This window comes from Oryctolagus cuniculus, chromosome 5, assembly GCF_964237555.1.
Source record: "Oryctolagus cuniculus chromosome 5, mOryCun1.1, whole genome shotgun sequence".
In the NCBI taxonomy this organism is placed as follows: Eukaryota; Metazoa; Chordata; class Mammalia; order Lagomorpha; family Leporidae; genus Oryctolagus; species Oryctolagus cuniculus.
In genome coordinates, this window is record NC_091436.1 from 90,243,685 (window position 1) to 90,266,740 (window position 23,056).

The window sequence follows — 23,056 nt, forward strand, 5'->3', positions numbered from 1 at the left end:
AATTGTCAGAAAAGGAGAATAGACTTCAATGGGTACTGCATAGTTTGCATTTAGGTTCAGTAATTCGTTTTTATTTTTACTTTGGACACTATACCACTCTCAGACTTTATCAGCCTCCCAAAATAAAAAATGTAGATTTATAGCATACTCTTAATTATGGTTAAGTTTTCTGATTAAGAGTTTAGAAATTTTGAGGCTATCATTGTGGTGTAGCCTCTTAATAAGCCACTGCTTGTGATGCTGGCACCCAGTGTGGGCACTGGTTCGTGTCTCAGCTGCTCCACTTCCTTCCAGCTCCCTGTTAATGGCCTGGGAAAAGCAGTGGAAGATGGCCCAAGTGCTTGGGCCCCTGCCACCCATATGGGAGACCCAGATGAAGTTCCTGGCTTTGGCCGGTCCCAGCTCTGTATGTTGTGGCCATCCAGGGAGTGAGCCAGTGGATGGAATGTCTCTTTCTCTCTGTATCTCTCTCTCTCTCTGTAACTCTTTCAAAAAAATAAATAAATCTTAAAAAAAAATTTTAGAAGTTTTTAAACAGACATTTAAGAATTATACATATTTATGGATTACCATATGATGTTTTGGTATATGTATACATTATGCAGTGTAGAGTTAATATATATATATCACCTCAGACATTTAACATATCCTTATGGTGAAAAATGCAAATGTTTCCATATCGTGAAAAATGCAAAATCCTATCTTCTAACATTTTTTTAAATAGAGAAATGTATAGTACATTAGCATTAGTATTATTTAGTATTATTCCAGTTTATTAGAATATTACCCTAATTATTGTTGTGATTTTGTGTCTAGAGAACAAACTACTGAAAGTGAATGTTTCTATAGAAACAATAACATCAAATTTACTTAGAGCTTTTATATCATAGCATCTTAGTGTCTTACATTTAAAATAACTATATATTATTTTCATGGAAATTTATTTGTTATGGCTGATGGTGGTTTGTTCATTTAGCAGTTAACTTTAGCCACTTATAAACATAGAACAGGGGCTGCTGTTGTGGTACAGTGTTAAGTTGCCTCTTGTGAGGCTGGCATCTCATATCACAGTGCTGATTCGAGTCCCAGCTACTAAGCTTCTTATCCAACTTCCTGCTAATGTGTTTGGGAGGGCAGTAAAAGATGGCCCAAGTACTTGGGCTCCTGCCACCCATATAGGAGACTAGGATGGAATTCCTGGCTCCTGTCTTCAGCCTGGCCCAGTTTTGGCTCCTTGGGTCATTCAGGGAATGAACCACTGGATGGATGCTTTCTCTTTCTCTCTCTTTTGCTCTGCATTTCAAATAATTGAATATATACACACACACACACACACACACACTTATATATTTGAATAAAGAACAGCTGTTTGCTTATGCTGAGACAGACTTGTTCTTTGATTTGGATTTTCTTATTTCTCTTCCTAGAATTATGTATTTATGTATTCACAGTTGAAAAATATGTTGGCGTCTGTCTAAATATGGTAGTTACATTAGTTCTTGTAAAGAGTCATGTTTTAGGTGAACTTATTAGTAGTGTATGTCTGTAGTTGAACTAAACTGATATTTGTTTTAAAATATATGACTCTAAAACTGGTTTTCATTGTAGATCCCACAGATGTCTATACTTGGGGTGACAATACAAATTTTACTCTGGGTCATGGAAGCCAGAATAGCAAGCATCATCCTGAGCTGGTGGATCTCTTCTCCAGGAGTGGTGTTTACATCAAGCAGGTATTTTGAAGTATAGTCTGTGCTTTTAGAGATTAAAAAGAACTTTTGTGTTTGATAGTTCTGCATTCCATTTGAATTATGTTCACTTTGTTGGAGGTACAATAACATTTTAATGAAGAACTGTGTCAGTAGAACTTTACTAATTTTGTTTTAGTTTTCATTATCTTTACTCCTAGTTAGATTGTATAGCTTTCCCAAAATGAGATGTTTGTGTAAACGGTGTTAGAAATTAGAAGAGACTGTACAGATACTAGTTTAATTTTCAGAAGATAAAGCTTCTGTTAATTTTCTAGCTTTTTTTGTTTCTATTTTAAAAAAAATTGGAATTCTTAAGTTGTTTCTCAAGTGAATTTGTTGAAGTTCAGTGTTACTTTTGGTTAGCAAACCTGAGTTCTTAAATGTAAGTAATTGTAAAGCTTTAAGTGATACAACTGTAAAGGTTTGCTTTTTGATCTTACATCTTCATGCTGCATGTCTTCTGCTTCCTTAGATTCTGCTCCTGCTGACAGTCTTTCTCTGTAATATGTAATACTTGGTGTGTGGCTGAGTGTTGTGTCTCTAACCTCCACCTTTCTCATGAGCTTCATTTCCTTTGTTCTCTCGACTGTCTTACTAGATATTTGAATTTACCTTGGCTGAAGCGTGATTTTTCCTTCTTAACTTCCTCAACTTAATTCTTAATGCTACAAATCTGTTTCTAAATCTTAAAGATTGTACCTCAGCACATAATTATTGTGTTTCACTCTGTCTCGGGAGCCTAGGTCCCAAGGCTTTTTCAGGCTCTTTTTTGGAACAGTAACAACATCCTTTTTTTTTTTTTTCTCTCTTAAGATTTATTTATTTATTTGAGAGACAGAGTCACAGACAGACAGGGATGGACAGAGAGACAAGGTCCTCCATCTGCTAGTTCACTCCCCAAATGGCCAAACTGGCTGGAGCTGAGCCGATCCGAAGCCAGGAGCTAGGAACTTCTGGATCTTCCATGTGGGTGCCGATGTCCAAGCATTTGAGCATCTTCCACTGCTTTCCCAGGCCATAAGCAGAGAATTGGATCAGAAGAGGAGCAGCTGGGACATGAAATGGTGCCATATGGGCTGCCAGCACCGCAGGTGGAGGCTTAACTTACTACTCCACAATACTGGCCCCCAGTGTCCTAACTTGACTCCTTGGCTGCATTCATTTCCAACGATTAATATTCTATTAATATTCTTCTCTAGACTTGATTGTCTTTAGAAAACAAAGCTAATTATGTCTTTTCCTGCTACTTCACCTTTGGATTAAATCCAAACTCTGACTTGAAATGTAAGGCCTTTTTCAGTCTTCCTAAACTAACATTTCTGCTCATATTTTTCATAACTTATTATTATTTTTTTCTGCATTTTGAAGTTAAAAAAGCTGTTTTTGTGCAGAATATGAGCTTGGAGCTTTTTTGTTAATAACCTACTGCTTTTTCTTAGCTTTCAACAAATGTTCATATATCACATACCTATAAACTCTTAGCTCAAGTTTTAAGATTGAATTCTCAGAAAGTTTTTAGAGCTACCTAGACAACATATGCCTGATTTGCCTAGAACAGTTCTGGTTTATGATTCTTTTCCTAGTGTGACTGTTGATATCATTCATTGCATTCTGAAAAATATTTAGATGATCACTTATGGCTATCATATTTAGAGTTCTGTAGGACACTAGAGTTTTGCATTTTTTTTAAACTTAAAGTCGTGATCTAATGGCTTACAACCATCAATTATGAAACAGAACAGTTAATATTAGGGAATATTAAGTTTTGAGAGATCAGGAACAAGAGCCCATATAGGAATGAAAAGTAGCTAGATGTTAGAGAAAGAGCAGTGTCCTAAAAGCTAGGATTCTGGCAGGCCATCCACCTATACCTGGAAGGAATTAACGATTACGAAAGTTCTGGAGATGGGCAGGAATCATAAGCCTGGTATCTGAGTCTAGTGACTGTGAGGGAGATGAGCAGTGTAGTGAGCATTTACAGCTAATAGGTTCTGCCCGAATGCAGTCCAGAGCTTAAGTAAATATACACCGAGCTTGAGCAGGTACTGAGAATCCTTAAAATGGTGATTCACACCTTAGCAACCAGTGATGATTAATTAGAGTTGAGGCATAAGAAAGATGCCTGTTTTTCTTTTCCAGAGTTAGTACATAGTGCAGCCCAATTTCATGAACCCTTCGGGAGCAGAGGCTTTTACATAAGAGTGAAACAATAATGGTGACATTAGGAAAATAGACTGATGGTACCTTCTGATTCTAAAATATGTGTGCTATAGAAGAATTGAGATATTCCACTTGACAGCATTATAGGTAAAACAGTGTACTCAGAAAGGAAGCCACATTTCAGCTAAGGCAAGGATATAAGATTATTTTGTGAGTATTTAAGGATCATGGAGATTTCATCTACCACAAAATGAATATTAGGGAGTATACTATGCATAGGTTTTAGAAGAAGGAAAACAGTAGGCCGGCGCCGTGGCTCAATAGGCTAATCCTCCACCTTGCGGCGCCGGCACACCGGGTTCTAGTCCCGGTCAGGGCGCCGGATTCTGTCCCGGTTGCCCCTCTTCCAGGCCAGCTCTCTGCTATGGCCAGGGAGTGCAGTGGAGGATGGCCCAGGTGCTTGGGCCCTGCACCCCATGGGAGACCAGGAAAAGCACCTGGCTCCTGCCATCCGATCAGCGCGGTGTGCCGGCTGCAGCGGCGGCCATTGGAGGGTGAACCAACGGCAAAGGAAGACCTTTCTCTGTCTCTCTCACTGTCCACTCTGCCTGTCCAAAAAAAAAAAAAAAAAAAAAAAAGAAGAAGGAAAACAGTGTGAATTTCAATCAGGAAAGAAGAAGCAAGTATGATAATATTTACTGAAGACCAATGATACAGAAAGCGCTATTAGTTATTGAAAAGGGGCTGATTCAGTAGCACAGTACCAACTTAACTACCACAGACCATAGAGTATTAATATTATCATTACATATGACCAGTAATTCAAAAGACACATTGAATTGCCTTGTTTAAAAATTCAGAGATTTTCAGGAACAGCGCTGTGGCACAGTGGGTTAATGCCCTGGCCTGAAGCGCCGGCATCCCATATGGGCGCCAGTTCTAGTCCCGGCTGCTCCACTTCCCATCCAGCTCTCTGCTATGGCCTGGGATAGCAGTAGAAGATGGCCTAAGTCCGTGGGGCCCTGCACCCACGTGGGAGACCCGGAAGAAGCTCTTGGCTCCTGGCTTTGGATCGGCGCAGCTCTGGCTGTTGTAGCCATCTGGGGAGTGAACCAGTGGGTGGAAGACCTCATTCTCTCTGTCACTACCTCTCTCTGTAACTCTGTCTTTCAAATAAATAAAATGAATCTTTTAAAAAAAAATTCAGAGACTTTCAAGTTGGGTGACTTAAGCTCTCTGGTATCACTGATTGGTTAATAGTAGAAATTATAGATTGTAGAATAGCATTCTAATAATGAATAAAATGTGTAATTTTTGATTCATAAAATGATTTTTCCCTTATAAGTTCTAACTTTAAAGTGTAAACTTGGTTTTTAATTTTAGACTTCCTTTTAAGTTATTTGTGGTACAAGACCTGTCCAATAACTCTTTTTTTTTTTTTTTTTTTTTGAGTGGCACGTTGTGTTTAGAGAGTTCTCTGAGGGGGTCTAAGGATACATGTAAATATCTGGAGCTTATAGTTCATTTTATATTTTCTTATTTTCCAAAGGATCTTCACTTTCTGAAAAATTTCTCTAGGATTTCTTTATTTCTCAGTCATCTTTTTGTATCCTAATTTAGAAATATTTATAGATAGAAATATAAATACAAGTGATTTTTTAAGACAATAAAAATGTTTAAATGGTAGTAAGATAAAATGAGTTTAATGAATATTAAATGCACTGAAAACAGCAAAATGTGACCTGGTGGGTTAGGTGTATGTAGATTTAAAGCTGCTTTTGGTTCCTGTTACTGCTCATGCAGTTTGACCATTTCCTTATTCTTATTGTCTGGAAGATGTAGGTATTATAGGTGTGTATTTTGGTACAGAGAGGATGGTGCAAATGGGGCAGATAAAAAAGGAAGTAGGAAGGAGAAAAACTATAAAATAAATATAAATCAATAAATATAAAGTTGATGTCATATAATGTATTAAAGATGTATTGGATAAAACTAGAGGTGGAAAAAGGGCATTCTGCTTTCTCATCCCTGTGTATAAATAAATTATGTAAGGCCTTGCCACCATTTTATCACTCTTAGCAATCTTTATGCTACTCTGCTCAATTTTTACTGTTTGGTATTTCATTAATTTGGAAACAGCTAGCTTCTACCTCTTGTGGTTAAACACGTTTTTCTTGTTTAATCTCTTCTCTAAGTAACATGTTTAATTACCTTTTTTGTTCTTTTTGCATGTTAGTGTTTTAGACATAATTTTAAAATAAACCATACATATTTATATGATTATTATAAAAAATTTTAAACATGTAGTGCAAAGTGGAGATAATAGTATAATGAATCTACATGTACATATCAGCTTGTTGAAACAATTAGGTATTTGAATTTTTTTTATAAAATAAAATATTTAATTACAGAGTTTCATGATATTTTCTTATTTTCCCTTAGGTGGTGCTTTGTAAATTTCACTCAGTCTTTCTGTCCCAGAAAGGGCAAGTTTATACCTGTGGTCATGGCCCTGGAGGACGTTTAGGACATGGAGATGAACAGACATGCTTGGTAACTGAAATGTTATTACACTGTTTAGGTAACTTCAGTAAAACATTGGTAAACTGGAAGCTTTAGTTAGCTAAAAAAATTTTTTTATCAAGTGTTAGGAGAAAATAATATACCAACTGGTGATAAATTATGATAACTTAGTTATTTTCCTAATATATAATGTTCAAATTAAGGACTTAAACAGAGATATCAAGGAGAAATAATTTTTTGCAGCAAATACTGAGTCAGGAGAGTATATAAGTAAACTTCACAATATTTCCAGAGTTAAAATAAAAAAAAAAGGCAGACTAACTGTAAAACCCTTTTCCTGAGGCAGTCCAGGTTTTTTATTTTGAATTTCTCATTAAAGTGTCTTTGATCTAAAAATTGAACCAATATGTTCATTGTATAATTGCTGAATTGATTTTTAAGCTTTCAACAGTGTATTGGAAGAAATCTAGTTTATTACATACCAGAAAATTGGCTCGCCAGTGTATTTTTAAGATTTTTTTTGTTGAGGTAATTATTGGCATATTTATGAACTATTCAAGGTTGGCTTTCAAAAGGAGAGAAAGCTGTTGTGACAATAGCTTTAATGTTTTTTTTGAAGGTTTGCGGTGTTCCAGGTATTATTTTTGTTTTTCATGAACTATCATTAATATAACTTAAGTCTCACAACAACCTTGTGAGTTACAGAGATTATTATTTGCTTTTTATATCTGATAATACTAATAAAGTGATCATTTATTGGTTGCTGCTTTCTTCAGAAGAGAAAAATGTGATACTGAGAGGTTAGGGAATTTGATTGAGATTAAATAGCTTATAAGTGGGAAGTCACATAACACATCAGAGGTTTCACCCAAGGGAAAAGTATTATGAATATAATGAATAAGATTTAAACTCGGACAGATGACTCCAAAAGAATATGATATATTGTTATGTTTGATTACTTACTGAAGGAAAGCCTGGATTCCTTTATTTACTTCTTAAAAAATACCAGTGAATACTTTGAAGAGCCCTACTCATACTAAACAAATTTGTACTTGGAATATCGTAAGGACTTAAAAAGCATTTATTGAATTATTTTATCAAAATGTCTTTCTGGGTTCACTTATTTCTCTTATAAACCATTGAACATATCATTTTAAACATATCTGCTCTTTGCTGAAATATAAAGTTTATCTGTGATAGATATAGGTATACATCAGTAATGTCATTCTGGATGTAGTATTATATTCTACTTGCATTTTTATATAAGTAGTTAATATATTACATCAAAATTAATTTTATAGGTCCCCAGACTTGTGGAAGGACTGAGTGGTCATAATTGTTCCCAAGTGGCAGCTGCTAAGGATCATACTGTTGTATTAACTGAAGATGGATGTGTTTATACATTTGGTCTAAATATTTTTCATCAATTGGGAATTGTTCCTCCACCTGCCAGTTGTAATGTCCCCAGACAGGTAAACTTCTCTATTTATACAATAAGGTGACTATTTTGTATAAAACCTATATGAAAGATGTTGACAGAACAACTTATTTTACTTATTTAACTTCATCTTCATTGTGTGTGTGTGTATTTAAGTTTTCACAGGTGAAACTAAGCTTAGTATAAATTAGCATTTTTTTGGAATAACAAAGAAAGCACTTAGGAAATGAAGTACTCCATAGATTAGCCTCCAAACTACCCTAGATTCAGTGTTGAAGTATTCATAATAGAGATGTGGAGGATTTGAAGCTTAGAGTTTTTAAATCCTCTTTAAGAAAAATTTCATTTATCAGTACAAAATGGGCCAGTGCAAGTGAAGCATCTAGAAACTCAACTTCTATTTTGCTTCAGCAAGTCTGCCTGTGTGTGAATGTCATATTTGGTAGTTGATGAGAGGGGACATGGGTCTAAAAGCCACATTCTCAGTTCTTTCTGACTTTGAACTGCACAACCATCACCAGAAAGTGCCCTTTACAACATTCAGGGCCCTATAATACATAGAACTGAGATTGGTGCTCTAAATTAATACGAAGAGTCATCACTGATAATGTGTTTTCACCTTAAACTTTTTGCGTTTCAGAGGTTAAATTTCTTTTTTTTTTTTTAGTAGAAACACTTACATGAGAGTATAGACAAAGGCTGTAAACAATAATCAAATCTTAAAATGTTCATGTAGTTTGCATTTTTTGTGCTGTGTGTATTATTACCAGAAATCAGGGAAAACATGGGATATTTGTCTTTTAGGGACTGGCTTATTTCACTAAGCATAATGGTTTCCAGTTGCATCTATTTGTTGCAAAAGACAGGATTTCCTTTTTTTTTTTTTTACTGCTGAGTGATATTCTGTAGTGTATACATACCACATTTTCTTTATCCAGTTGTTTGCAAGTTTAATGTTCTGATTTAAAAGTATTTCTAGATATACTTTTTTAAATGAACATTTAAATTCAGAACCTTTCTATTTGTTTTGATTAATGGATCAATAGAAATTGTTCAAAACAATTGGAGGTGTTCAGCCTGATACTTTTTAGAAGAAATGTAATTTCTTTTTAAAAATTTTATTTATTTATTTGAGAAGTAGAATTATAGAGAGAGAAAAAACAGAGAGAAAGGTCTTTATTCACTGGTTCACTCCCCAAATGGCCACACCGGCTGGAGCTTGGCTGATTAGGAGCAAGTAGCTTTTTCAGGGTCTTCCACGTGGGTGCAGGGGCATAAGCACTTGGGCCATCTTCCACTGCTTTCCCAGGCCATAGCAGAGAGCTGGATTGGAAATGGAGCAGCTGGCACTCCAGCTGGAGCCCACAAAGGATGCCTGTGCTACAGGAGGCAACTTTAACTGCCATGCCCCAGCTGTAGCCCCTACAATTTCTTTTTAGTCATTAAGCATTTTATAGAACTAAGAATGGCAAAAATATTCTTATTGTGTGGCAGTCTTGGAGCTCTTGTTGATAAAAGAATACCTGGTATTCTGATTTGGGATCAACTTTGACCCCTGGTAGCCATTTGACAATGCCTGGAGAAATTTGTATTCTTAACAACTAGAGGGAGTTGGTGGTGCTACTAACAGGTGGTCAGTAGAGTTAAGCGATAGTACTAAACATATGGCACACAACATAATCCCTTACAACAAAGACTTGTTTGGCCCAAGTTTTAATAGTGCCACTGTTTTAACAACCTGGGTATGTCAAATTTGAAAGTATCACATTTTCTAATAAAGAATGAGAATGCCTGTTTTGTATATTACTTGGTAGAAAAACATAAGTAACTAAAAGTTTACTAATTTGGTTTTTGTGCCATGTCAGTTTTCCATATGTTAAAACTGCCGACTGAAAGTGCATGGGAACATTGTGTTTTGAGAAGAGGCTGTGTCTCAGTATGAGTGCTAAGCTCTGTTAGCAATGATTGCCATTAACACTGGAGGGACGCTAGCAGCAAATATGCTGTATAAGTATTTACCATCCTGGTTTATTGGATCTTTGAAACATTGTACTAGATTAGGTAATCTGCAGTCTTATTTGTCTTTTTGAATAGATGCAGGCAAAATATCTGAAAGGAAGGACAATCATTGGGGTAGCAGCGGGCAGGTTTCACACAGTGCTCTGGACACGAGAAGCTGTTTACACTATGGGACTCAACGGTGGACAACTAGGTAAGAAATCGTTATTGACTTTTTAAAAAAAAATGGGCTCTTGGACAGATATTTTATGATTTGTTTATTTGTATGATTTTTTTTAGGCTATTTGCTAGATCCCAATGGAGAAAAATGTGTAACTGTTCCTCGTCAAGTCTCTGCTCTTCATCATAAGGACATTAGTGTGTCTTTGGTTGCTGCAAGTGATGGGGCCACTGTCTGTGTAACCACCAGGGGAGATATTTATTTACTTGCAGACTACCAGTGCAAGAAAATGGCATCTAAGTATGTATATTTCTGTGAAAGAAGCATAACTTTAATAATATGGGTTATTTAATAATAGTTATTTAATAATAGTTCTCTTCTTCTAGCAATTATCTTGAGTATCAGCTTAATGCTATGTTTTGTAAATGTCCGATGGGAAAGGTTGAAATGTGTTGGGGAGAGTCAGAAGTCTTTTCCTTTCATCTTAATCTTTTAGCAAGGATCCAGTAAATATGAAATTTCTCTTTGTAAATTGTAAAGCAGTATTTCTGAATTGTGTTTAACATGTGGTTAAATATGATCTATGTGATTTTTCTTTTTGTTATTGTTCATAATTCTTGGTTGTGACAATATCATCATCAGCTCATATGTAGCCTTTTTGATATTATACACATATTTTTAAAAAATAATTGTACACTTGGAACTCTATATACAGGTTCAGTATTTATCTGGCATTTTTAAAAATAATCTTTATATTTGTGTAGTCTCTTTTTAATTGCAATAAGCTAGAGGTTAGTTGACTAAGCAAAAAGATCAGAGAATCATAACATTTTTAATATGAATGGATTTACCAGTTGGAATGCCTTGTTCTTTGTGTATAAACAGTACTTATAATGTATCACCTGTGATTTCATTTTGATTAGTTTAAGGAGAAAGTGCTTAAAAACTGTTGTGAAGAAATCTAGGTGCAAAATCCTTTGTTTTTAATATATTTCAATCTTTTATAGTTGGTGAATCCATATCTATTTTTATAGCAGTTTTATAGAAAATGCTTTTGTTCTTTTTATACTACTATTTCATTAGTTTAGATAATATTTCATTATGTAATTATAGCAAAAAATGAACGCATAGAAATAGGTCTGTTGCATAAATACAACTGATTCCTAGAAGATATGACTCTTATTAGTGGAAATAGTCATAAACGTGAATTCTGTTTTTTTTTAAAGACATTTATTTATTTATTTACCTGAAGTAACAGAGAGAGAGACAGAGAAAGAGAGAGATCTTCCATAGGTGGTTCACTCCCAAATGGCTGCAACGGCTAGAGCTGGGCAGAACTGGGAGGATCCAAAGCCAGGAGCCAGAAGCTTTTTCTTGGTCACCCATGTGGGTGCAGGGGCCCGAGTATCTGGGCCATCTTCTGCTGTTTTCCCAGATGCATTAGCGTGGGAGCTGGATTGGAAGTGGAGCAGCAGGGACTTGAACCAGCACCCATATGGGATGCTGGCACTGTAGGTGATGGCTTTACTTGCTATGCCACAGCACTGGCCCTATGAACATGAATTCTAGAGAATAACTGTCTAACTTTGAAAGCAATTAGGAATTTAAATTTAAATGCAACAAAATGTGCTTTTGCTAATTAAGAGTTGGTAGCTTCTTAAACAGGTACCCTCTATGAAGTTAGCTCCTGTTCAGAAAATGTCAGACATCAGTTTGTCACAAGCTATCTTCTGTGTCCATCAATTAGAGAGTTAGACAGTGAGAGAGACAGAGAGAGAGTTATAGGCAGTGAGAGAGAGACAGAGAGACAGAGAGAAAGGTCTTCCTTCCGTTGGTTCACTCCCCTAATGGCCACTACGGCCAGCGCTACACTGATCCAAAGCCAGGAGCTGGGTATTTCCTCCCTGTCTCCCATGCGGGTGCAGGGCCCAAGCACTTGGGCCATCCTCCACTACCTTCCAGGGCCACAGCAAAGAGCTGGACTGGAAGAGGGGCAACCGGGACAGAATCTGGTGCCCCAACTGGGACTAGAACCTGGGTGCCGATGCCGCAGGCAGAGGATTAGCCAAGTGAGCCATGGAGCCGGCCAGAATGTTACTTTTAACATAATTATAATTCATATTTCTGTATAGAAACATGAAATTGTGAAAATACATGTTTTCTTAGAACTGATTAAAAAAATTTTTTTTTCTTGAGCATGGGGTGATTTGTGGTATAGTAGGTTGTATTTTTGCTTAACATTTGTAAGACTTGCTCTTGAAACAGTGCATTCTATAAATGTAAGTTATATTCAAGTTTTTAAAAGAAAATTCCTTTGTTACAAAATAAGTTATGACATGGTAATTTTAATTTCTGTGATGTTGGCAAACTGTCTGAAAGTTAGGAGTGTGATTGGAATAGCATCAGGCAGGTTTCACACAATGCTCTGCGTATCAGATAAACAGATATAATGTGTGGCTAATGGATGAGTTACTAATTAGCAATTGTGATGACTTTCGTGGTAGGATATCTATTTAGGATTGGCCACATTTCAAATTTAGTGTTTCTGTTTCATTTTGAGGTTTGAAAATTTTCTTATCTGTTAACATTTTCTTTTCTGTTGAAATGCAGTTATTTGTAAGAGGTTATAGCCTTACTAGTTATTTAAAGCCCTTGGTGAATATGTGGAGTAACAAGTGGGTTTAGGTATTTAATGGTTATGTGGATAGAGGCATTTGAGTGGGAAGGATTTCCTTCAGAAAGTAATGGCCACCTTGTAGGGAATACTTTTAGAAAAGAAAGATGAGGAATACCAATAACCAAATCATTTTACTTCACTTTTCCCTGTAATTGCCTATAGTTATTGTTTGGTAATTTCTCTAAAATTTAGCACAGGTATTCTAGAAAAAATATTCATCTAGAATCTTTTTTATTTTTTTCACCCAGACAACTGAACTTGAAAAAGATTCTTGTATCCGGGGGTCGTATGGAATACAAGGTTGATCCTGAACATTTGAAAGAAAATGGGGGTCAGAAAATTTGCATTCTTGCAATGGATGGAGCTGGAAGGGTAAGTAATAGATTTGTGTAAAAAGTGTAGTAGTCTAGGTTCAGTTGATGGTTCTTAGAGACCTGACTGTGTGAGTGATGATTTCTGTTTGTTTCCATACTTATTTTGAGATCCAACATTAAGTAGTGAGGAACTCTTATTTTAGAGAAATTATGATGTTCAGTGTTGTGCACTATTGCTTTGTTAAATTGTAACTTAAAATTTCATTTATTTTGCTTAAAATAAATAAGGGATTTTGATGAGTTATTTGGTAGATAAACTGAATACTGACAAATGATGTTGAATTATGTAGATATGAGATATATAACTACTTTAAAAAGAGTAAAGACTAAGCAGGCAATATTATGGATTTAGTGCATAATTGGAAATTTTCTCACCAGATTCAGTTTCATATAAATATACATATAGTGTATGTATCAGGATGCTTCAGAAAGTTCCTGAAAGAATATATGAAAAGAAAATGTTATTTTCCATGAACTTTTTGAAGCTTCCTTGTATACAAGTAGAGATTATAATTATTAATATTATATATAAAATATAGTACATGAAGAATCTTTTATCTTTTAAATAAATAGAATTCAAGTTGTAGTTACTTGCGCAAACAAATCAATAAATTTCTCTACTAAAAATTTAAAATGTTTTAAAATTATATATATTTAAATACCACTTAATATATAAATAATTGTATTTTACATACAAAATAACTTAAAACAAATAATTTATAAAATTTAAATGTATTTAAAACACATGTTATACATTAGTAACACTGGAAAATTACACACTATGACTAGAAAAGTAAAAATGGATTTCTATCATCTGCTTATAAAATAAAAATATATTAAGAATGTTTTCTGAGGCTTAAAAAGTACTGTAAAATTTGACATTTTAGAAATTGAATGCAATTATAAAGCTGCAGCTACAGATTCATTATAGGCTTAAATTTGTATCACTGATAATTTTAACAGATGGAACTACATTTAATAATTAGAACATTTTTACTAATGGAAAGAAAGATTACATAAAAGAGTTGAAATAAACTTATATTTAACTTTGGAATATATTTTCATATATATTAATGTAGATATAGCTTGTATTTCTGAATATTTACTTCCTTCAAAATGGAGTCTCACTATGAAAACAAGCTGTGAAGGAATCAACCTCAATGAATATAGTCTTTTTTGTAAATACCCTTTGAGTGACCTTGGTAGATAATATCCTGTGTATTAATTTTCCTAACTTAATTATGAGAGAATTATACTTTCTATTTTTTAATTTTTTTAAAGATTTATTTATTTATTTTGCTTTTGTTTTTTTTTTAACTTTTATTTAATAAATATAAATTTCTGAAGTACAGAATATGGATTACAATGGCTTCCCCCCCATAACGTCCCTCCAACCCGCAACCCTCCCCTATCCACTCCCTCTCCCTTTCCATTCACATCAAGATTCATTTTTGATTCTCTTTATATACAGAAGATCAGCTTAGCATACATTAAGTAAAGATTTCAACAGTTTGCTCCCACACAGAAACATAAAGTGAAAAATACTGTTTGAGTACTAGTTATAGCATTAAATCTCAATGTACAGCACACTAAGGACAAAGATCCTACATGAGGAGTAAGTGCACAGTGACTCCTGTTGTTGACTTAACAAATTGACACTCTTGTTTATGGCCTCAGTAATCACCCTAGGCTCTTGTCATGAGCTGCCAAGGCTATGGAAGCCTTTTGAGTTCACTGACTCTGATCATATTTAGACAAGGCCATGGTCAAAGTGGAAGTTCTCTCCTCCCTTCAGAGAAAGGTACCTCCTTCTTTGATGACCCATTCTTTCCACTGGGATCTCACTCGCGGAGATCTTTCATTTAGTTTTTTTTTTTTTTTTCCCCCAGAGTGTCTTGGCTTTCCATGCCTGAAATACTCTCATGTGCTTTTCAGCTGGATCCGCATGCCTTAAGGGCTGATTCTGAGGCCAGAGTGCTGTTTAGGACATCTGCCATTCTTTGGGTCTGCTGTGTATCTCACTTCCCATGTTGGATCATTCTCTCCCTTTTTGATTCTATCAGCTAGTATTTGCAGACACTATTCTTGTTTATGTGATTCCTTTGGTTCTTAGTCCTATCATTATGATCAATTGTGAACAGAAATTGATCACTGGGACTAGTGAGATGGCATTGGTACATGCCACCTCGATGGGATTGAATTGGAATCCCCTGGTATGTTTCTAACTCTACCGGTTGAGGCAAGTCAGCTTGAGCATGTCCCGAATTGCACATCTCTTCCCTCTCTTATTCCCACTCTTATATTATTTATTTATTTGAAAGTCAGAGTTACACAGAGAGAGGAGAGGCAGAGAGAAAGCGAGAGAGAGAGAGAGAGAGAGAAAGAGAGAGAGGTCTTCCATTCGATGATTCACTCCCCAATTGGCTGCAACTTCTACTGCTTTCTCGGGCCATAACAGAGAGCTGGATTGGAAGTGGAGCAGCCGGGTCTTTAACGGCACCTGCGTGGGATGCTGGCGCTTCAGTCCAGGGCGTTAACCCTCTGCGCCATGGCCCTAGGAAATTATACTTTTAAAACATCAGCAGTTTTAGGAGTTATGGTATAGCAGAGTGCTGGTTTGAGTCCTGACTACTCCACTTCCCGTCCAGTTCCTTGGAAAGGCAGCAGATGATGGTCTGAGTGCTTGGGCTCCTGACACCCACCTGGAGACCAGGGTAGAATTCTTGGATCTTGACTTCTGCTTTGCCCAGACCTGGCTGTTGCAGCTACCTGGGAAGTGAACCACTAAATGGAAGATTTTTCTCTCTCTATCTTTGTCACTCTACCTTTCAAATTAATGAATAATTATTATTGTATTATAAATCATACATTATTAATTATACATAAATAAAATTAATGAATAAATCTTTTTGCAGAAAAAGATTAGTTGATTAGTTTTTCAAGTGAAAGTATACTTGGGTTGCCAATATATGAAATGTAAAATGAGTTGCTGCTCTATTTAAGCTGAATTGGGAAGCCTAATACTCTTAGCTTTATTACCCTCTCCCTCTCTTATCAGTAATTCCTGATCCACTTTGTAGGACTGCTAAGGTTTTCAGAACCATTTAGAACCTTTGAACTCTGATGGTTTTTCTTTAAGATTTTTAGTTATCTTGTATAATTGAGTTATGTAAGCATGTGTCTTTTTTTCTTGAGAGAGTGAAGTTTAGATATTTAGTGTGGTTTTTCAGTTTTCCTGGAAATAAATGGCTATAACAAATCTGAGTTTTAGCTTTAATACTGAAAATTACTTCTCCCTGAAAGAAGTTTTTTTCTTTCCTTATTATTATTATTAAGATTTATTTATTTGAAAGAGAACAGAGAGGGAGAGACAAAGGACAAAAAGATTTTCCATCCACTGGTTCACTCCCCAGCTGGCCACAACAGCCAAGGGTGGGCTAAACCAGAGTCAGGAGCTAGCAATTCCATCCTACCTAGTCTTCCACATGGGTCTGGGGCTACCTTCCGGGCCTTCCCAGGAAGCTGGATGGAAGTGTGGAACAGCTGGGTCTCAAACTCTTACTCTGATACAGGATGCTGATGTTGCAGATTCTGGTACAGTGCTGGCCTCAAGATTAGTGTAGGAATAATTTTTAATGCTTCATATTTGCTTTACATACTTTTCTGAAAGACACAGTTCGTTAAAGTCATCCTTTCATACTATCTGTCTTTTTGTGTGGAAGAATGTTTATTGAAGCATATTAATTAGAGCTTTTATTTTGACAGTATTATCACAGTTTCAGATTTTGGTTTTTCAGGTTGTTTTATGTTCTGGTGTGATTTGGTTGCTATATTGCTTTATATTCCAATGTAATTTGATTTTATTATAGGTGTTCTGCTGGAGATCAGTTAGCAGTTCTCTGAAGCAGTGTCGATGGGCCTATCCACGCCAAGTCTTCATTTCTGATATTGCTTTAAATAGAAATGAAATTCTGTTTGTCACACAGGAAGGGGAAGGATTTAAAGGGAAATGGTTTGAAGAAAAAAGAAAGAGTGCTGAAAAGAAAGGTCAGTTCATATATGTAGACAGCACATAAAATGCCTTTCAGTTAACCTTTAATTTCACAAGTATTATTCGGGTTTACAAGTATAATTAAATTTTTATCCTTATGCATTCATGTGTTTATTTTGTGATTAGTTTAATGCCTAGATCCTATTGGGCTGTAAGTTCAATGATGACAAAGACCATGCATATTCTGTATCCTTAGTTTTGGCATATTTGCTGGCACATTGTCATCCCTCATTAAGTCATCTATTGATTGAATAAATTATTTATTGGATATTAAAAGTGTTTCTAATTACTCAAAATTAGACATTTTCTTGAACATCATAAAGCCACAAAGAAATGAGTTTTTATTAATTTACTGATTAGTTGTATTTCTTTTATTTCTTCATAAATTATTCAAGTTTGTAAACATTTAGAATAGTTTTTCAATATACTTGACAGGGTGAGGTCTTTTTTTTTTTTTTTAAAGATTTACTTATTTACTTGAAAGTCAAAGTTACACAGAGAGGGAAAGAGAGAGAGAGAAGCAGAGGGAGGGAGGGAGGGAGCGAGAAAGGTCTTGCATCTGCTGGTTCACTCCTCAGTTGGCTGCAATGGCTGGAGCTGTGCAGATCCAAAGCCAGGAGCCAGGGGCTTCTTCCAGGTCTCCCATGCAGGTGCAGGGGCCCAAGGACTTGGGCCATTTTCTACTGCTTTCCCAGGCCATAGCAGAGAGCGGGATTGGAAGTATAACAGCTGGGACTTGCCGGCCCATATGGGAGGCCGGCACTGCAGGTGGTGGCTTTTACCCACTATGCCGCAGTGCAGGCCCCAGGGTGAGGGTTTTTTATTTTTTTAAGATTTATTTATTTATTCGAAAGTCAGAGTTACACAGAGAGAGGAGAGGCAGAGAGAGAGAGAGAGAGAGAGAGAGAGAGAGAGGTCCTCCATCCGATGATTCACTCCCCAATTGGCTGCAGTGGCCGGAGCTGCGCCGATCCGAAGCCGGGAGCTGGAGCTTCTTCTGGGTCTCCCACATGGGTGCAGGGGCCCAAGGACTTGGGCCATCTTCCACTGCTCTCCCAGGCCACAGCAGAGAACTGGATTGGAAGTAGTTTCGAGCTGGCGCCCATATGGGATGCCGGCACTTTGGGCCAGGGCATCAACCCACTGCACCGCAGCGCCCCTAGGGTGAGGTTTAATGATACAAAAATATAAGTTGGGCTTCTGTATTCAGGTACTTATAAGCACATAAGGGCAATAGACATGCATATAATTGTAGTTCACAGATGTAGGTATTAATATGTACACAATAAGTTTCTTGAGAGTATAGAAATTGGAATAACTGAGTGTGGAGAGCGGAGTACTAAAGCCTGCTAAGACTTATATAGAGTGAATGTATGAGTCACCAGAACCTAGGTTTGCTATGTTGTCCTTAGAATTGTGTCTTAGTCACATCTTGTTATCTGAAATGGAATTCATGATCTCATGCTCTGGCATCTGCTTCTCAGTGTTTTACTGGCAAATTGTTATCTTTGGTACCCATATTCCTTCCCATACCCATCCAGTCAATCACCAACTTTTGTTACTTCTGTCTTAAATGTTTCTGAAATCCTTGTACTTTTCTCCAGATTGATTATGACAGTCTTAATCTGTATCTTTTTCTATCCTTTTTTTGGACTTAAAATGATATACTAAATGACTTCTTTATATCTACCCTTTCTTTACAAACTATTCACATTGTAAAAGAATCATTTCTTTACATACAAATTTCATGTCTGTGTGGAAGCACCATATACTTTGTTGTCATAGGCTTGATTTGACTTGTCATGTTATAATCATTTCTTAAATGTCTGTTGTCCTTGCCTAGACTGTGTGCTCTATGAGTGTAGGGACATGACTATCTTGTTCACTACTGATGGTCACTATTTCACCAAAACTCCATCATAGTAGCATAGTATGGTCCCTCAGATATTTGCTGAATACATGCAAGAAAGGGAGAAGAGAAAATGAGGGAGCAAATACATAGATTTTGAAGACATTAAGCTTACATGTTTTTAATGCAAGTTGAGGAATTTAAAATACAATAAATTTGTTTTTTAGAAAGGTAAGTTTGGTAGCAGTATTGAAGATGTGGTTGTTAAAAGACAAAATCATGCATAATTGAGATTGACCCACCAAAAATTCTCCATATAAGAACCAGTATAGGCCGGCGCCGCGGCTCACTTGGCTGATCCTCCGCCTGCGGTGCCGACACCCCGGGTTCTAGTCCCAGTTGGGGCACCGGATTCTGTCCCGGTTGCCCCCTCTTCCATGCCAGCTCTCTGCTGTGGCCCGGGAAGGCAGTGGAGGTTGGCCCAAGTGCTTGTGCCCTGCACCCGCATGGAAGACCAGGAGAAAGCACCTGGCTCCTGGCTTTGGATCGGCGCAGCACATCGGCCGTAGTGGCCATTTTGGGGGTGAACCAACGGAAAGGAATACCTTTCTCTCTGTCTCTCTCTCTCTCACTGTCTAAACTCTGCCTGTCCAAAAAAAAAAAAAAAAAAAGAACTAGTATATATAGGTTGTAAAATGTGATGAAGAGAGAGAGGATGTAGTTTTTCTGAAGTGCTTCCTGTACACGAAAGATATTTCCATGCTCTCCCAGTTGTTTTCTTGTTCCATTTACTCCTAAATCCTTTTTATAGTTGTAGTAAGGATTTAATTAATGATAGTTTGTTTTTTCTTTTTAGCAGAGATTTTATCAAACCTTCATAATTCCTCATCAGATGTGTCTTGTGTCTCTGATATAAATAGTGTGTATGAAAGAATTCGACTTGAGAAACTCACTTTTGCCCATAGAGCTGTTAGTGTCAGCACAGATCCAAGTGGATGTAATTTTGCAATCCTGCAGTCAGATCCTAAAACAAGGTATATTGTATATGTTAAATTTCATTTTTGGGTAGAATAATCATTTGGGGTTTTTTGTCTGTGTTTTCAGTAGCTCCTAGTGCAAATTTAATTGAAGAGCTTTTGCCAAGTCTTGTAGAGATCTTAGAAAAATAACTATGTTACCAGGATAACTCAAAGGTGGAATTTGTTATACTGGATATGATTAGCATTCTCTTTAGTTTATAGCAACCTTATGTTTATTGAAAATATTGAAGGTATGTGTACATGCACATGGAAAACTTATTTGTCTCTAGTACTTCATGGTGTACCTTAGATTCTGATTTTGAGAAATGTATTATAAATATTCCTTGGGCAGTTTGTAAAATTTTCTGACCCTTGAATATGGTGAGAATTGACAAAAGAAGAGGTAGTATAGAGCCACTTGGCTGGCAGAATCTTAGTGCAAATGTCCTGTCACATCACTAGAGAGATTAGAGGTTAAGGGGGAGGAAGTCTTGGAAGTAGAGTGATCACCCATTTTGGTTTGTCCATATATGCCCTAGTTGTAACACTAAAAGTCTCATCTCCTGGGAGACTTCTCAGGCCAAGGCAGATCAGGAGAGGTGACCCCTCTACCTATTGTGTTTCTCTGGTAAGTACTGAAAGAACCAGGATTACAGAACTGGTGCCCATATGGGATGCTGGTGCCACAGGGAGAGACTTAGTCCACTATGCCACAGCACCGGTCCCAGAACTGTCATATTTTAGATTTTCTAATTTTAATAATTGCTACATTTGAAAAGGAGAATTGGCTAGGGATATTTTTACCTATTTCCTTTAAAGTAAAACTTATTTTTATTTCATTTCTAGCCTTTATGAAATTCCAGCTGTGTCCTCATCATCCTTTTTTGAAGAGTTTGGCAAACTGTTGAGGGAAACAGATGAAATGGACAATATCCATGATGTGACATTTCAAGTTGGCAATAGAATCTTCCCTGCACATAAATATATTCTGGCAGTCCGTTCTGACTTTTTCCAGAAATTGTTTCTTTCAGATGGTACTACATTAGAATTTACAGATATTTACCGAAAAGATGAAGATTCAGCAGGATGCCATCTTTTTGTGGTAGAGAAGGTTCATCCTGATTTGTTTGAATACCTTTTACAGTTTGTATACACAGATACTTGTGACTTTTTAACTCATGGCTTCAAACCAAGAATACACTTAAACAGAAAACCAGAAGAGTATCAGAGTACTCTGAATTCTCATATGAATAAAATGAATTGTCATGAAGATGATAATCAGAACTCAACATTAGAAATGTTTGAAAATCAAGCTCATACAGTTGGTGAAAGACAGAAAAGCAAACAAAAATCTTCTAGGAAAGGAAAAGGTGCTGGGGAAGATGATCCTGTAAGAATGTTGCAAAATGTTGCAAAGAAGTTTGGCTTCAGTAATTTGAGTAGTAGGTATGAATTCTTTGCTATCTTATTGTACCTACCTCATTTAATCCTCCTTTTAAATATTCTTCCCTGTTTGCTTGTCTTTCTTTTCCTTCCATATCAGTTCCTCCTCTTCCTTTCTACCCCCTCCCACTATTTCTCACTCTCCCACCTCTCCTCCTCCTTTTTGGGGGGCAGAGGTACACAAATTCATTCCTCCTCTATTTTCTGGTAGATTTATCTCTCTGTTGGACTCCTTGAATTAGGACACAAGTGGGTTTCAACTTTTTAGGGTGTGAGTGTGTAACAGGGATTTGGAGTGGCAAGGAATGTAGTATGCTGGGAAGTTCTTTGGAGTTAGAAGATTTATGCAGTATTTGTCTCTTAATTCTGTTACTGGCTGGGGGAAAGTTTTGCTTGACCTTCAATTTCTTATTTTATAAAATGGTAGAGATAATATTCACTTTGTATTGTTGGTAAAGCTTTGTCATATAGCGTGTGTAAAGTGCCCAGCAGTGTTTGTCACATTGTAAGTCTGGTTCTTTGGAGTTCTCTCTCTCTCTCTTTTTAAAAGATATATTTATTTATTTGAAAGACAGGTCAACAGAGATAGGGAGAGAGAGAGAGAGATCTTCCATCTGCTGATTCATTCCCCAAATGGCTGCTACAGCTAGGTCTGAGCCAGGCATAGGCCAGGAGCCAGGAACTCCATCCTGGTCTCCCACTTGGGTAACTGGGGCCCAAGTAATTGGGCCATCTGCTGCTGCCTTTCCAAGCACTTTAGCAGGAAACTGGGTCAAAAGTGGAGAAGCCAGGACTTGAACAAGCACTCTGATATGAGATGCTGGTGGTGCAAGTAGCAGCTTAATCTGCTGATCACAATGCTGGCTCCTAGAATTCTCTCTCATTTTTAAAGGCATGTATGTTGCTTGTGGCAGTATAACCTTTGTTGTGGGGTAGGAGCAGGGAAGTAGTGTATATTGTGTTTCTATATAAAATATGAAAGAACTTAGTGCTATGACTTTGATTAGTTTTTTGGAGGAGTCAAGAATATTTATTTTGAATTATAATTAAAATTGACGAAAAAAATATGATTTTTTTATCCTGGAGTGGGGGTTAGTTGATATACTTTTCTAAGAGATAATATAATTATAATTATGCTCATATATATGCTTATTGTTGAATGTTATATTTGTTTATTTTGTTAATTTTTATCTATTCTTTGATAGGTTAGAGGGAGTCAGATTTGAAAATGAGAAAATTAATGTGATTGCCAAGAAAACTGGTAACAAACTGAAGTTAAGTCAGAAAAAATGGTAAGTTAGGAAATGAAGATACATTTTTCATGTCTAGATTTTGATCTTGTAAGTGCAGAAATGGAGTTCTTTTTTCCCATGTGAAGCAAAATGTGTAGGTTGCTATCCTGTTGTCTTTTCTAGTTTTCATTTCTGGGGAGCTAAGCTGTTGAATTAATGGGTAAAATGTTAACTGATGAAACGTTAAATGGTATTCATTCTTTCTAATTAATTTCTAGTGAAGAAAGAAATTTTTGATTTTTATTTTTTCTTGCTTGAATTTTGTGTCATGTTCTTAGTGGGAAATTTTAGCCCCCAAAC

At 36.4% G+C, this 23,056-nt stretch overlaps 1 protein-coding gene across 2 annotated transcripts in view; it reads left to right on the forward strand.

The window, feature by feature from the left end:
- The window catches only part of IBTK (inhibitor of Bruton tyrosine kinase), a 94,130-nt gene that overhangs the window by 11,547 nt on the left and 59,527 nt on the right, over positions 1–23,056 (forward strand). The window contains exons 4-13 of one of the 2 annotated variants that reach the window (XM_008263147.4): positions 1,609–1,733; positions 6,354–6,464; positions 7,736–7,906; positions 9,967–10,084; positions 10,171–10,351; positions 12,977–13,100; positions 16,972–17,149; positions 19,862–20,036; positions 20,868–21,467; positions 22,670–22,756. In XM_008263147.4, coding sequence (XP_008261369.1) covers positions 1,609–1,733; positions 6,354–6,464; positions 7,736–7,906; positions 9,967–10,084; positions 10,171–10,351; positions 12,977–13,100; positions 16,972–17,149; positions 19,862–20,036; positions 20,868–21,467; positions 22,670–22,756 — 1,870 coding nt within the window. Of the gene's footprint in view, positions 1–1,608; positions 1,734–6,353; positions 6,465–7,735; positions 7,907–9,966; positions 10,085–10,170; positions 10,352–12,976; positions 13,101–16,971; positions 17,150–19,858; positions 20,037–20,867; positions 21,468–22,669; positions 22,757–23,056 lie in introns of both variants that reach the window. The other variant, XM_002714548.5, reaches the window with a different exon arrangement.